Source organism: Typopeltis vanoorti, chromosome 23, assembly GCF_054136105.1.
Source record: "Typopeltis vanoorti isolate ZY-2024b chromosome 23, IOZ_Tvanoo_1.0, whole genome shotgun sequence".
Lineage (NCBI taxonomy): Eukaryota > Metazoa > Arthropoda > Arachnida > Uropygi > Thelyphonidae > Typopeltis > Typopeltis vanoorti.
In genome coordinates, this window is record NC_143571.1 from 76,381,448 (window position 1) to 76,397,094 (window position 15,647).

Sequence of the window (15,647 nt, forward strand, 5' to 3'; positions counted from 1 at the left end):
CACTAAATTGGCTGTATACAAGACAGCGTTCAAACCAGTTTTAACTTATGGATATGAGAGCTGGGTCAGAAGTCAAACACTTGACCAAAGACTAGAGACCACAGATAAGAGAGTCCTGAGAAAGATTAGAGGCATGAACAGATGGCATCAATGGCAATATCACATTAAAAACGAGAATATTAGGAAAGAACTTGACGTTGTCAGCATCCAGGAATGCGTTAGCAGAGCTAATCTCAGGTGGTATGGTCACTTAAACAGAATGGGCAAGGAAAGTTTAGCAAAATAAGTGTTCTCTGCAGTTGGCAAGAAAATGACCCAGAGGAAGACCAAGATATAGGTGGATTGATACGGTACAAAGTGCCTTAGACGATAGAAATATAAGATCTGGTAATGTTGGAGTCTTGACAAATAACAGACTGATTTGAAGGAAAATTGTAGATAGGAAGTTAGTAATGTTGTAAATTTTTCATGTAGTACTATCATATCCTGTACACCCCTTGAGGGTACATGGCAGGAATTTGATGATGATGATGGAATAAGACAGAAATAAATCAAAACACCAAACTAGTAGTATACAAGACAGTGTTCAAATCAGTTTTAATTTATGGATCTGCAAGTTAGCACTTGATCAAATTACAAGGTATGAGATTTCTGTGAAAATGTTTGATCTGCCTGAACTGATGACATCAATGACAGAATCATAATGAAAATATTAGAAAGGAACTTGACATTGTTAGCATTCAAGAATATGTGAGCAGTACTAATCTAAGTTGGTAAACTTAAAGAGAATGGGCAAAAGAAAGGTTAGCAGAACAGGTGTTCGATGCCAAGATGCAAGGAAAAAGGCCTTGTTGCATTACTGACTGAATCAATCCACTTAGACCAAGGTCTAAGTGGAATGATTCCGTCAGTAATGCCTTAGAAGAACAAAATATGAGATATGATAATATAGTGCTGATAAGTAATAGACTATTTGAGGAAAACTGTTGATAGGAATTTATTAATGATGTAAACTTAATTGTGTGGTGCTATCATGGTAGTCTGAACACCACTTGATGGTACATATCAAGAATCCACAAACAGACTAATCAGTTTGAGAATACATATATTATAACTAAGAGATCACTTGATTGTCCTGGTATATCATTAAGCTGCAGTAAAAAAAGGAATAAAAGTGAATGAATACTTTTACTGAATATAGATGGTACACTTGAACAATTGCATCTGTCTAAAGCAGATGCACTTGTTCAAATAATGAGTACTTCTGTTAGTATAAACCTGGTGTATGCAATATGGCACAAAGTGCTACCACAATAGTAGATGATGATGAGACAGAATTCATGAGGAGGTTCTAGAGCTGTTATATAACCTAGATAAGAATTTGGCAATAGGGACAGATGGGATATCAGCATATATGCATGCTAAAGAAATGTTCAGTTGAACTGGTTAGTCATTTCATAGTTGTATAATTCTCAATTAAAAGTCTCAGCAAAAATCCCACTGGAATGGAAAGAATGTATGATAGTACTGTTGTGCAAAGGCAGTGTAAAACTGATCTACTACTGAACTATCAGTATCTCTGGAGTGATGGTGAAGATTTTAGAGAAATTGGTAAGAACTTGCACACAGAAATGGGCTGACAGATAAGCTGTACATTGCAAAGAACAGCATGGGTTAACTAAAGGGAGATCATCTAAACCAGCATTTCCCAAACCTTTCTGATGACAGAACACCTTGGTTATTTAGTAATGTATTAATAATTAATTGTTAATTTAGCTGATTTTTTATTATTAATTAATAATTGATCATTATTTATTAATTAATTAAACATAAACATCATTAAATTAATTTGTGCTGATTTTCATTGATATATCCCATTCTGATCACCAAAAATTTATATTATTATAAGTATTTACGAGTGAATGCAGACTTTTTCTCCTGTGTGCTGGTAGTTTTCCATCTCCTTTTGTACATCCTGAAGATCGCTTTGTAGGCTGGTGGTGGATGACTCACATCACAAACACCTTCAAGAGATTTCTTAATACCAAAATTAAACAAAGTCCCTTGTCTCTTATTCATATTAAAATTTAAATCTGCAGGCCTATTACTTTTAAAAAATCACGGCAATATGGTTTCGAAACTTTCACCCTACAATACGAACTTGTGAAGAAAGTATTCAGTATTATTAGATTTGAGAACTGGATACATGAACTACCTTGATCTTCAATTTTAGTGGAAAAATTTTCTTTATACTTCCTTGGTGATTGGTCACTAACATTTGCAACACAGATGTTATTTCTTTCAGTTTTGAGCAGAGGATACACCGCCCATTATTGTAATCAACTGCAGGCAATTTTTATGATCGGTCATAAACAGTGGTATTCTCTTTCCCAATTGTTGAAAGATTTCTATGTGTAAAAATTAACGATAATTCATGAATATTTCCATGTTTAAAAATATGCTGCTTGGTCACTGACACAGATGTCATTTCCTTCAGTTTTGAGAACAGAGGATACGCTGCCCATTGTTATAATCTGCTTGCAGGCAATTTTTATGACCAGTCATAAACAGTGGTATTCCCTTTCCCAAATGTTGAAAGGTTTCGATGTGTGAAAATTAACGATAATTCATGAATACTTCCACGTTTAAAAATACATGGCTTGGTTACTAACATTTGCTACACAGATATTATTAGGCGTTCTGGGTCTGAGCTTTTGGGCATTCATGAATATTATTCTCCTCAGAATATTTCCACTATAAAATATTTATTCATGAAAAATGCTTAGAAAACTAAAATGACAAATTCCAGGAGAACTTCTCACGGAACACAGTTTGGGAAACCCTGATCTAAATAATTTGCTCGCATTTTATAATAATGTTGTGGCTGAGGTAAATAAAGGAAATGGATATACTTTTCCATTTGACAAGATACCACATGAAAGTGTTACATAAAGTGGAATACACATGACTAGAATACAAACTGTTGACTTGGACAAAAGGGACAGTTCTCAGAAAGTGGTATATGCAAGGAAGGGAGGGGTCTACCAGATTTAAGGTGCCAAATGCCATTCCCCAAGAATCATTCCTTGGAACACTGTTGCTCATTCTATACATTAATGATATTAGGAAGGATGAGACAGGAGATGTTCAACTGTCTGCTGATGACGAAAAATAGCAAGGCAATCAAGGATCACTTATAGAAGGACTTATATAGTCCAACCATGGGAAAATGATAATGGTTGTCAATTCAATGTTAGTAAGTGTACAATTATGAACTTTGGTGTGATTAGATTTTCAATAGAATATTATATTGGTGGGATTATGTTTGGAGAAAATGATGAAGCTAGGGATATCTCAGAGTTACAACTCACAGAATAATTGGGACTACAAACAGTGGTAAGAAAAGAAGGAGTGATATGATAGGAAATGACTTTTGAAAGAATATTCAGGGATACTAGTTGATGAAATTTTTCATTATATGGAAGTGGGCAGGGAGGACAAGGGTGCATCTATGAAAGTTGAGTTTGTGTATGGTTAAGAATGGTGTGAGCTAGATTTTCACAGGAGCACAACAGCTAGCCTGTTAAAGTGGGCAAGTGCTATGAATGAGGTAAGAGGAGCATGACAGCTAGCGTGAGTGATATGTGGCTTTCTCGACGAGTTCTTGACTCCTGGAGATTACTTATAATAATAATATTCCCAACTGTAACTAACAGATATCTCAATTGCTCAGGTATAGATTACAACTAAACAACTATAAATGATTTAGTTTCTCTGTTTATTTTATGTATATTTATGTCTGTGGATGAAGGAATTTTTACAATGAGAATAATGGATTTTTATCCTTTGTGCTATCTTTTTTTCTAGTTTGATTGAAGTGTGGCAATATAACCCAAGGATTTAGCTAGACAATGAGTAAATATCTTTTCAGTAAAGGACAAAGCCAATACATAAAATAAACCTTACCTCCAGAGAGTCATCTCGGTAGCCAGTAATCCCTTCATCCACTGAGAGCAAAATCAGTTTTAAACCATAGTTATATTGCTCATTCAATAATTTCATTATATATGCAAGCACAGTTGAATCTATAAGAAATAATTAAGAAACATTTTAAAATATGAGATAATGATAATATTCATCAACTAATTCATACATGTAGGTTCTAGTTGAGGCAATGCATTCAAATTTTATTATTTATGCTGTAATAAGAGTATTTCTGAGTAATGAGGGTTTGTTTGAACATTACAAGAATGAAAAATTCTCAAACACACACAAAGAGAGAGAGAGAGAGAGAGACAACGAGAGGAGAACTTATTGCTGAGGCTCACTGTTAGTCAATTGTCATCCTAAAGAATTGAAAAATAGAAAAAAAAAAAGGTCGACTAGAGAAGATAATGGAGAAACTGCAGTAAAAATGAACCATATTTTTTAGGTATAAGATACAATATGGGGTGCATAAGGGTCAAAACTGTATAACTGGGAGGAGACCTCCATGTAGCCTTTTACAGAATGCAGAGAACCAACTAATGTCCAATCCTCACCTTCTCATGGTGCACCTTGTTAGGTATCTATCTACCTGATACTGAACAAATGAGGATGGGCTGACAATTTGAGATTTGGCCAACCAAACTGTATTCTTAATTAAGCCATAATGCAAAATGATAGTACAACATGACAGAATTTCATGCCAGCACAAAGGAAAAAAACACTAGAAAATTTTCCAAAAATCTTTTCCTAATTAAAATTCATATTTTTTTAAATTTATGTTGTGTGATGTCTTCTATTTCTATATTACTTATGAATTAGTGATCATTGCAGATGCTCAGTCATAGTTCGTATGCAATGCATAGTGTTTATTCTCGAATCGTCTACTCAACAGGGCTCCCCCAAGATTAAATCCTGAGTGCACTACTGCTTACAAACACTCACCTGTTTTTGTATTCTTTATTTCAGTCACGTCTATTATGTTGAGCTGGTACTTATCCAATACTTCTGCTAGTTCCCCCTTTTTTCCATTGATGTTTCTTATGTCGATGGTATCAATATTGAACTCTGCTAATGTTGAGTTGGAATGTGTTGTGGGATTTGTTTCAGTAGCTGACTTTGTGCTGTTCACTCTGGTTCCCTGATGAAAACAATGGCAGACTTGTTTAACTGGGCAACACCCAAGCCAGCAAGAAATTCTGTCATGTTATACTATCATTCTCATTATGACTTAATTAAGAATACAGTTTGGTTGGCCAAATCCCAAATTGTCAGCCCATCCTTGTTTGTTCAGTATCAGGTACATAGATGCCTAACAAGGTGCACCATCAGAAGGTGAGGATTGGACATCAGTTGGTTCTCTGCATTCCTTAAAAGGCAACATGGAGGTATCATCCCAGTTATACAGTTTTGACCCTTATGCACCCCTCTCTGGGTGCGGCACTGTTTGTAAGTGGCAGATACAAAATGTTATATTCAGGCAATGACAATCAAGGAAAAGAGGGAGAAGCTGTAGTATTCAATGCTAAATATGAGGATAATCTTCTTAAATAGCAGGTGATATCAAGCAGAGTGATATGGGAAAATATCAGAATGAGGAACTGGACAATGAGGCTTATTTGTGCCTATAGTCCCACAGAAGGAACTAAGGAAAAATTGAAGCATTTTTGAGGCATCGGAGAAGGCAGCTAACACAATAAAAAAAGGAAAAGTTCGTCCTTGTTGGAGATCTAAATGGTAAAGTAGGAAATGATTATAAGACATAGAAATGTTTTGAGAAAATTTGGAGAAAAGTTAGCAGAACTAATAATAATGATAAGTACTTGCTGAAATTCTGTTCATGACACAGACAAGTTATTACCAAGAGCATGTTCTTATTTTACAATGTGTGCAAATTCACATGGAGAGAAGATGCAAAAAATAAGAAAGTCTCAGACTATGTCATAGATGGCAAACCTATGGCACAGGTGCCAGAGGTGGCACACCCGAGAATTTTGCTGGCACATCAACGATTTACATGTGATATCCTTTTATATGCTTATAAATTATGTTACAATACATACAAGTTAAATTTTGTTTTACAGGAGAGAGCAGCTATGAAGACATGAATATGATTGGTGCAGTATTAACAAAAGATCACGCGACCCAAAGACAAATGGAACTGACAATTTTGGAGTTGAAATGCTAATTCTCTTCAACCGAATTCCATAACATCTGCAACTGTCATAACAACATTCACTATATATTTCTTAGTTTTAACACATTCATGACAGGGTATCGTTTATCGTTCGGATAGAATTTCTCATTACCAGCAGGCTCAACTCACACAAAGTTTCAACCCTTGGTTGATTTTTATTGCTGCTTGTTTGCATTTGAGCTGAAAGGGGAACTCACACAAGCATTATATGGCATATTTCAATTCGTGGTAGAATTTTATATGAAGTTAGCCTTTGTGATCTGTCATAATGACATGGAGAATTTTAAATGCAACCAAACAAACACTTATTTCATGTAATTGAAAAATTGGACAATAGTTTCAGTTAGATACTGTGTTTCCGGTGTAACATATGGTTTTGCTTGAGTGTATACAGCTTAGTTTCTGTGAGAGGGGACGTGCGATTCATTAGTTAGTGCTGTTTTTATTCCAGCTGTCTCTAATTGCACTATTTGTTGAGAAATATACCGCACAGACTGCAAAAGCCTCTGTATCTTATTCAGGGATACAATAAAACTAATTTTTTTTCTTGCATCTACAGTATATAATGGCTGATGGGGAGGTATTGTTGTTAACCACAGGGAGCGAGTTACTATCGCCTCCACATGAACATGGTTAAACATTTTTTGTGTGGGAGGTATATATGCAAAACGTTTTAATGTCTTTTTTTGTAAAGTGAAATCAGGGGTGTGAGTTATACGCGAAGGCAAGTTATGTTCGAAGGTAAGTATTTCGCCAACAAGTCGACATCCTTCTGCTCCCCTGACTTTTATGGTGAGTTACAATGCATAAATATTTTTCTCACTACCGTTTTTTTTTTCTTCAAACCAACATCATTAAAATCAATTTAATAATACAATAATCAATTTTATACTGAATAATATTATAAATTTTTGGTGATCAGAATGGGATATGTCAATGAAACTTAGCACAAGTTAATTTAATGATGTTGGCCTGAGGAAACTACAATATTGTAGCATTAGTCCTGTGATTGATAACTAATTTAAATGCATACTTTTATATTCGTCAACATGCTACACCGTATACATAAGTGTATTAATACTCTTTATGATTACGGCATAATTAATTATTAATACTTATTTACTAAAATAAATAGCCAAAAGCTTCACATCAGCGATACAAAATTATATAAATTAAGTGGATATTAAATCCAACATTATTTCAAAGCTGACTACAGAAACTACAGACGTTTCATGCGAAATTTGACCAGAGATCTTATGAGAATACACTCTCCGCCATAGTACGAGTTTCCTTATCCGCTAGAGCAACTCGTAGTATGTTCCCGTAAGTTTGCTGGTTCAAATTTCCCATGAAAATTCTATAGTTACTATAGTCGGCTTTGAAATAATGTTGGATTTAATATCCACTTAATTTGTATAATATTAATACTTATGTTTTAAAAAAATGGTAATGGTATTTACGAGTAGGTTTGTTGGAACTGAGCCCTCCAATACAATAAAAATACAGTCTTATAGAAAAAGAATTGAGAACGACTGAGCCTTAGAATTCCCTGACTTTTCCCTTTTCTAATCGCACATGCGTTCATTATGCATTTGATTTAAGTTTTGAATTATTTTGTTATAGTTCTACTGAACATGGCTGGTGAAAATAAAAAAAGAAAATTATCACAGTCAAGCAACAGAGAGTTCCAAAGTTGGTGGACTGAAGAGTATGGCATGATTAACAAAGACAATAAAGCAATATGCGTTTTATGTTCCGGGACAGTTGTGTGCAGAACGTCGTCAGTAAAACAGCATTATGAGACAAACCATATATCTCCTTGAGAAAAGCAAGGACGAACAGAAAGAATTTATTGCTCGGGCAATTAAAAATAGAAATATCCAGTCAACAACACTAATGAAATTTATCGGCAGTCGTTCAAATATAACTGCTGTTGGTTTTTTTTGCCTTAAATGTAATTGCCAAACACGGGAAACCTTTTAGTGATGGGGAATATATAAAAGAAGCATGGTTAAAATGTGCAACAGTTTTCTTTGAAGATTTTGAAAATAAGGAAAAAATTATTCAAAGAATAAAAGATATGCCTTTGGCTAGAAACACGGTGAAAGATAGAATTATAGAAATGGCTAAAAATATAACTCATCAGCAAAAAATAGATATAAAATCTTCTGGTTTAATTTATCTTTCTCTTGATGAGAATACTGACATAACTGGATCAGCTTGTTTAACAATTTTTATTCGTTATCGTGTTGGGAATAATATCAAATAAGAATTGATCAGTTTAACCTCATTAGCAACAACAACAAAAGGAATAGATATTTGCAACGCAGTTGTAAATGCACTTGCTGAAAGAGATATAGATCTCTCCAAAATTGTATCAGTAACTACTGATGGTGCTTGCAGTATGACTGGAGAGGAAAATGGGTTTGTCAATTTATTTACCAAACGTATTTGACATTCAGTTCTGGGTTTTCATTTTATTATACATAAGCAGGTTTTATGTGCAAAGGCTAGTTTCAAGCCACTGGAAGATATTATGAGCATTGTAACAAAATTGGTCAATTTTATATCGGCACGCTTTAAATAAATGAAAATTTATAGAATTATTAAGTGAGGTAAACTCAGTGTACAATGGTTTACTTATGTACAACGTCCAATGGTTAAGTCGTGGGAAAGTTCTTCAAAGATTTGTTGAGTGTTTAGATGAAGTCAGACTTTTTTTTACATAATGAGAAAATCATTGAAAAATACAATCAATTAATGAATCAAATGGCTTTCGAAATTAATGTTTTTTACTGATTTGTGTTTACATTTAAATGAATTAAATGTTAAACTGCAAGGTGTTAACAAGACAATTATTGTCATGTTTGGCATGGATAAAGAGGTGGCTGGCAGATAGACATCAAAGGGTGATCAAGACAAATGAGGGTGACTAGCAGAGTAGCCTCATGGCTCTGTACTAGTGCCATTATTCTTTAATGATATAGCAGAAGATTTAAGGGGGAATATTCAGTTGTTTATACTAAATTACCAATTTTAATCATGACGTTATTTCCAATACCTTCCGATATTTTCCAAATACAAAAAAAATTCTTTGCAGATCTAGAATCCCATGAAAAAACAGATCAAGTTAAATTGGCAAAAGAGTTTTCTACAGTTATTCAGTTGATAATCAACGAATTTTCTTCAAGATTTACGCAGTTCAGGCAATTTGCAGAGACATCAAAATTTATTTTGCATCCAGACACAACATCAGCAGATAAACTCAATTTGGAGATTTTCGAGTGGGCGAATTTGGAAGATATAGAAATGCAATTAATCGATTTCCAATCTAGTTCTATATGGAAACAAAAGTTTGTCGATATGAGAAATGACTTGGAAATAATGGAAAATGATCGATTATTGGGAGCAATTAAAAAGAATGCAGAAGAGGAAATATTGAGAACTTGGAATGCCATTCCTGAACCTTTTTGTTGTTTAAAAAAACTAGTGATGACTATACTATCAATTTTCTCCTCTACATATGCTTGCGAGTCATTATTTTTTGAAATGAATTTTATAAAAGACAGTTTAAGAAATAGAATGACTGATGAATCTAGTTCCTCACGTGTATTACTAAAAGTGACAAAATATGAACCTGATATAAAGCATTTGGCATCTAATGTACAACAGCAAAAATCTCATTAATAAATTGATAATAGGTATTGTCAGGTATTGTCAAATTATGAGTTCATTTTTATGAAATTCTATGTTCATTTTTAAGCTTGTCTCAATAAAATTCTGCAATTAATTTTGCATTAATTTTTCCCCTATTAAAAACTTCCTGGAACATCAGTAACTTGATTTGTAAATTTTTGGCATGGGGCAGCATGTCAGCAACTCGATTTGTACACTTTTGGCACACACACATAAAAAGGTTCGTCACCACTGGACTATATTATTGTTGATACCAATGTTTTAGGATACAAGTTTTATTGATATGAACATGTTTTAGGATACCACTGGTTTAGGATACAAGAGTACATAGAGGATTTGAAACTAGATGATCACCTTTTAGTTTTGAGTAGAATAAAATTTCATACTGAAAAGAAGAGTGTGTAAAATTTTTTTTAAATGAATCATGTAGACTAAAATACACAAACATCACTCAAGAAAAAATGAGAATTTGAAAACAAGAACCAAACCTTGCAGATTCAGTGGCAAACTCTGCAGAAAGCATTAATTGATTCATCCAGAACTCCAAGGTGGAACGCTGGAAGTCAAAGGAAAAGAAGAAAGCATTTCGAAAGTTCACAGAGAAAAAATATAAGACAGCCAAGCACTGTGTAAAATTAGCTAAACAAAAGTTTTGGAAAAATTTCAGGAAGAATATAGAAAATAAATATCAGGAAGATGACAAAATATTCTGAAGACTAATGAGGAAACTTAGAAATGGAGGAAAGAGTACTGTAAAAGGAATCAGAGATGATAAAGGTGACATGAAAACTGAAGATAAAGATATTCTAAATGTCTTGATTAGATTGCTAAATGAAATAAGCAGTGTTAGCATGTTGGTAGAAAACACTCAACAGGAATGCAATCAGAAACACATATGCATACTTGAAGTAAAAAAGCCACTAAAAACCAAAATGTGGAAAGACAGCTTGAGTAGATGATATTTCATCAAAAATACTCAAATATAGAGGTTTAAAAGTTTTACAGTGGTTGTATTGCATAATTCAGAAGGCCTGGTCAGAAGGTCTAATTCCAGATGAGTGGAGCAGAGTTCTCACAGTATCCATCTATAAAAAGGGAAGTAAAACAGAATGTAAGAATTACAGAGATATTTCCCTACTGAGTGTTCCTGGTAAGATTTATACAAGTATACTTGAGAAACGGCTAAGAAAAATTGTGGAAGGAAAGTTTGGTGAAAGTCAAGCTGGATTTAGGCCAAACAGAAGTTGTCATGATCAGATTTTCACTTTAAGATGAACAGTTTAGAAATCTTGGAAATATAACAAAGATCTGTAATTAAGTTTTATAGATGTGGAAAAGGCATATGACAAGGTACCAAGAGGAAAGTTCACCAAAATGGTACAGTTATAATGGTGCAAATGGGACATTATGTACAGTCTCTAATTAAGCTGTAAGTCTACAGTTAGAATTGAAGAAGGTATAGGAAGATGGTTTGATGTTAAATCAGGTGTGAAACAAGGATGCACATTATCTCCACTGTTATTCATTATCTATATGGATCACATTATGAAGGAAAGTGGTATTAGACATGATATCAAGATTGGTGATACTGATTTCAGCTCTTCATTTTATGTAAATAATGTTATAAAGGTATCCCTTGCTTAACGCAGATTTGATTATCGCAGTGAAATCCCTTGATATACGCGGCAGGAGTTTTGATTAACAAGAATCAAAATCACGCAATATCATGCTCATGCCATGAGGCTGCTAGCCTCATGGTCATCCAAATTCTCTTAATGATCTGTATGAGAATGTGAAAGTTTTATTTTTCCCACCAAATACAACATCACTGTTACAACCTATGCACATGGGAATCATTGCAACTTTCAAAGCCTATTTTCTTAAAAAGACATTCTCAAAGGCAGTTGAAACAACAATGGGTGAAAATGCTATTACGCTCCACGAATTTTGGAAAAAATTTAACATTAAACACACAATTGAGAACATTTGTGACTCACAGGAGCAAGTGTCTTCTAGTTGCATGAAAGCTGTTTAGAAAAACCTTCTGCCAAAATGCGCTAATGACTTAGGTTGTTTTCAAAATCCTGTGAACAACGTGGTCAAAGAAATCGTTGCAATTGGTGAAGACCTCAGTTTTGATGCAGAAGATGTTAAAGAATTATTGGTTTCAAATCCAAAAGATTTCAGTGACAACGATCTTCTTGAAATTTAACAATGCACATGTGAAGACAAAGAACAAATGGAATGTGAAGATGAGGTTGCAAAGGAAATAACAGTCAAAGACCTGGATGGAATATTTCGCAGTTTGGAATCACTTAAGCAACAAGTAATGGATATGGATCCAGATATTAATTGAAGAATGCTTGTTTGCCGATGTCTGGAGAGTCATTTTGCTTGTTATCATATAATTTATGTCGATAAGAAAAAAAACTAAAACTGTTCAAACAACTCTTTATATCTTCTTTTGATTAAAAAGAATTGCAGTAACTAATGTCATCATCAAATTACTGGCATGTACCCTCCAGGGGTGTACAGGGTATGATAGTTGTTTACATCATTACTAACTTCCTATCTACAATTTTCCTGTTACTTGTCAAGACTCCAACATTATCAGGTTTTATATTTCTATCGTCTAAGGCACTTTGTACCATATCAATCTGCCTGTATCTTTGTCTTCCACTGGGTCATTTTCCTGCCAACCTGGCAGAGAACACTTGTTTTTCTAATCTTTCCTCATCCATTCTGTTTAAGTGACCATACCACCTGAGATTAGCTCTGCTAACGCATTCCTGGATGCTGACAACGTCAAGTTCTTTCCTAATATAATCGTTTTTAATATGACATTGCCATTGATGCCATCTGTTCAGGCCACTAATCTTTCTCAGAATTCTCATATCTGTGATCTCTAGTCTTTGGTCAAGTGTTTTACTTCTGACCCAGCTCTCAGATCCATAAGTTAAAACTGGTTTGAACACTGTCTTGTATACAGCTAATTTAGTGTTCCGACTAATTTCTCTCTTATTCCATATAAATTTATTCAATTGACTTCCAACCATACCAGCTTTGTTGATTCTGTTGTCGATTTCCATATTTAATTTAACATCTTCAGTAAAAATCATGCCTAAGTAGCTGAAATGCTTTACTTCTTCCACAGGTTCCCCGTTCACAACACAGTTGACATTTTCAACAATTCTACCAATTTCCATTGTCTTTGTCTTTTTAATGCTGACCTTCATACCATATTTATTACAACAGTTATGCAATTTAGTAAAGGAATCTTGCAAACTTGTAGCGGATTTATTTAGAAGAATAACATCATCCACATAAAACAAAGAGCTGACATTAACATCTCCAATTCTGATATCATGTTTAGTACCACTTTCCTACATAATGTGATCCATATAGATAATGAATAACAGAAGGGATAATGTACATCCTTGTCTCACACCAGATTTAACATTAAACTATCTTCCTGTACTTCCTTCAATTCTAACTGCTGACTTACAACTCAAATAAAGATTAAGTATTGCTTGATATAGTGTCCCATTGACACCATATAACTGTAGCGTATTGAATAGCTTCTCTCTTGGCACCTTGTCATATGCCTTTTCCAGATTGACAAAACTTAAATACTGATCTTTGTTATATTCCCATGCTTTCTCAACTATTTGTCGTAAAGTGAAGATCTGATCCTGACAGCCTCTATTTGGACTGAATTCAGCTTGTTTCACCAAACGTTTCTTCCACAGTTCTTCTCAACTGTTTCTCAAGTATACTTGCTTAGATCTTGATACGAACACTCAGTAGGAAAATACCTCTGTAATTCTCACATTCAGTTTTATTTCCCTTTTTATATATGGATACTATGAGAGCTCTACTCCAATCGTCTGGAATTCATTCCTCTGTCCAGGCATTCTGAACTATGCAGTGCAGCCACTGTAAGACTTTTATACCACCATATTTCAGCATTTCTGGTCGAACATCATCTACTCCTGCTGCCTTTCCACATTACAAGCCTTTGATGGCTTTTTCTACTTCAAATATGAATATATTTTCCTGACTGCATATCTGGTCAGTGTTTTTTACCACTGTGCTGTCATCACTGCTTGTTTCATTTAGCAATTTTTTGAAGTAATTACTGCATACTTCAAGGATATCTTTTTTCTCCCGTTTTCATGTCATCACCTTTATCATCTCTAACTGCTTTTACAGCACTCTTTCCTCCATTTCTATGCTTCTTCAACAACCTCCAGAATATCTTACCACCTTCTTGATATTTATTTTCTATGTTCTTGCCAAAGTCCTTCCATGACTTTTGTTTAGCTAGTTTTACACAGTGTTTAGCTTTCTTACATTTGTCTCTGTATTCTCTGAGAGCAGAAGCAGACTTATTTGGCAGGAACTTTTGATATGCTTTCTTCTTTTCCTTCACTGCCTCTTTAACTTCCTGTGTCCACCATGGAGTTCTGATTTTTCTATCCTTGCAGACAACCTCACCACATGCCTCTCTGGCTGAATCAATCAGGGTTTTCTTCAAGGCTTACCACTGAATCTCCAAGGTTTGGTTCCTGTTCTCAAACTCTTTCATCTTTTCTTCAATAATCTTTGTGTATTTTAGTCTACAGTTCACATCTGAGAGCTGCTCAACTTTCATATGCTTTAAAACTTGCTTACACGTTATTCTTTTCAATATGAAATTCAATTTTATCCTGCTCAAGACTAAATAGTGATCACTTCCAATTTCAAATCCTCTGTACAATCTGGTGTCCTGCACCATGGAGAAAACATCACTATCAACAATAATGTAATCAATGAGACTTTTCTTATTCCTTGCTTCTTCTCTCCATGTGAATTTGTGCACATTTTTATGTTGAAACATGGTGTTTAGTAATAACCAGTCCATGTCCTTAGCAGAAATCCAACAGGTATTTGCCATTATCATTAGCTTTGCTCTTTTCTACAAATTTTCCCAAAATATTTTTGTATGTCTGACAATCATTTTCTACTCTGCTATTTAGATCCCTGACAAGGACCAACTTTTCCTTTTTCATTGTGTCAGTTGCTTTTTCTAAAGCATCAAAAAATTCTTTCACTTATACCTTAGTAGAACCTTCTGTGGGACCATAGGCACAAATAAGTCTCATTGTCCAATTCTCCATTCTGATATTAGCCCACATCACTCTACTTGAGACTGCCTAGCATTCAAGAAGATTAGCCTGGTATTTTGTGTTGAATACTATGGCTGCTACTCCTTTTCCTCGGTTGTCATTTCCTGAATATAACATTTTGCATTTATTTCTCAGAAAGATCTCACCAGTTTTTGTCTTTCTTGTTTCAGTCACCCCTATTATGTCGATCTGGTACTTATCTAATTCCTCAGCTAGCTCCATTTCTTTGCCATTCAGACTTCTTATGTTGATAGTATCAATCTTTAACTCTGGTAATGTTGAGTTGGGGTGTGCTTTCAGATTTGTTCCAGTAACTGACTTTTCTCTGTTTGCCCTGGTTCCCTGACGAAAACAACAGGGTCTTGTTTAACCAGGTGACGCCCCAGGCAGCATGAAATTTTGCCATGTTGTACAATCATTTTGTATATTGATATAAGCCAATAAGAATACAATTTGGTCGGCTAAATCCCAAATTGCCAACCCATCCTTGTTCGTTCAGTATCCAGGTAGATACCCAACAGGGTGCACCACGAGAAGGTGAGGATTGGAAATTAGGTCAGAAGTCCTGGTCTGTTCTCCGCATTCCTTTAAAGGCTATGTGG

At 34.5% G+C, this 15,647-nt stretch overlaps 1 protein-coding gene across 1 annotated transcript in view; it reads right to left on the reverse strand.

The window, feature by feature from the left end:
- Positions 1-15,647, reverse strand: part of Ctu1 (Cytosolic thiouridylase subunit 1) — a 175,315-nt gene that overhangs the window by 147,338 nt on the left and 12,330 nt on the right. Inside the window, exon 3 of the mRNA XM_090412633.1 lies at positions 3,967-4,085. Coding sequence (XP_090268759.1) covers positions 3,967-4,085 — 119 coding nt within the window. The remainder of the gene's footprint in view (positions 1-3,966; positions 4,086-15,647) is intronic.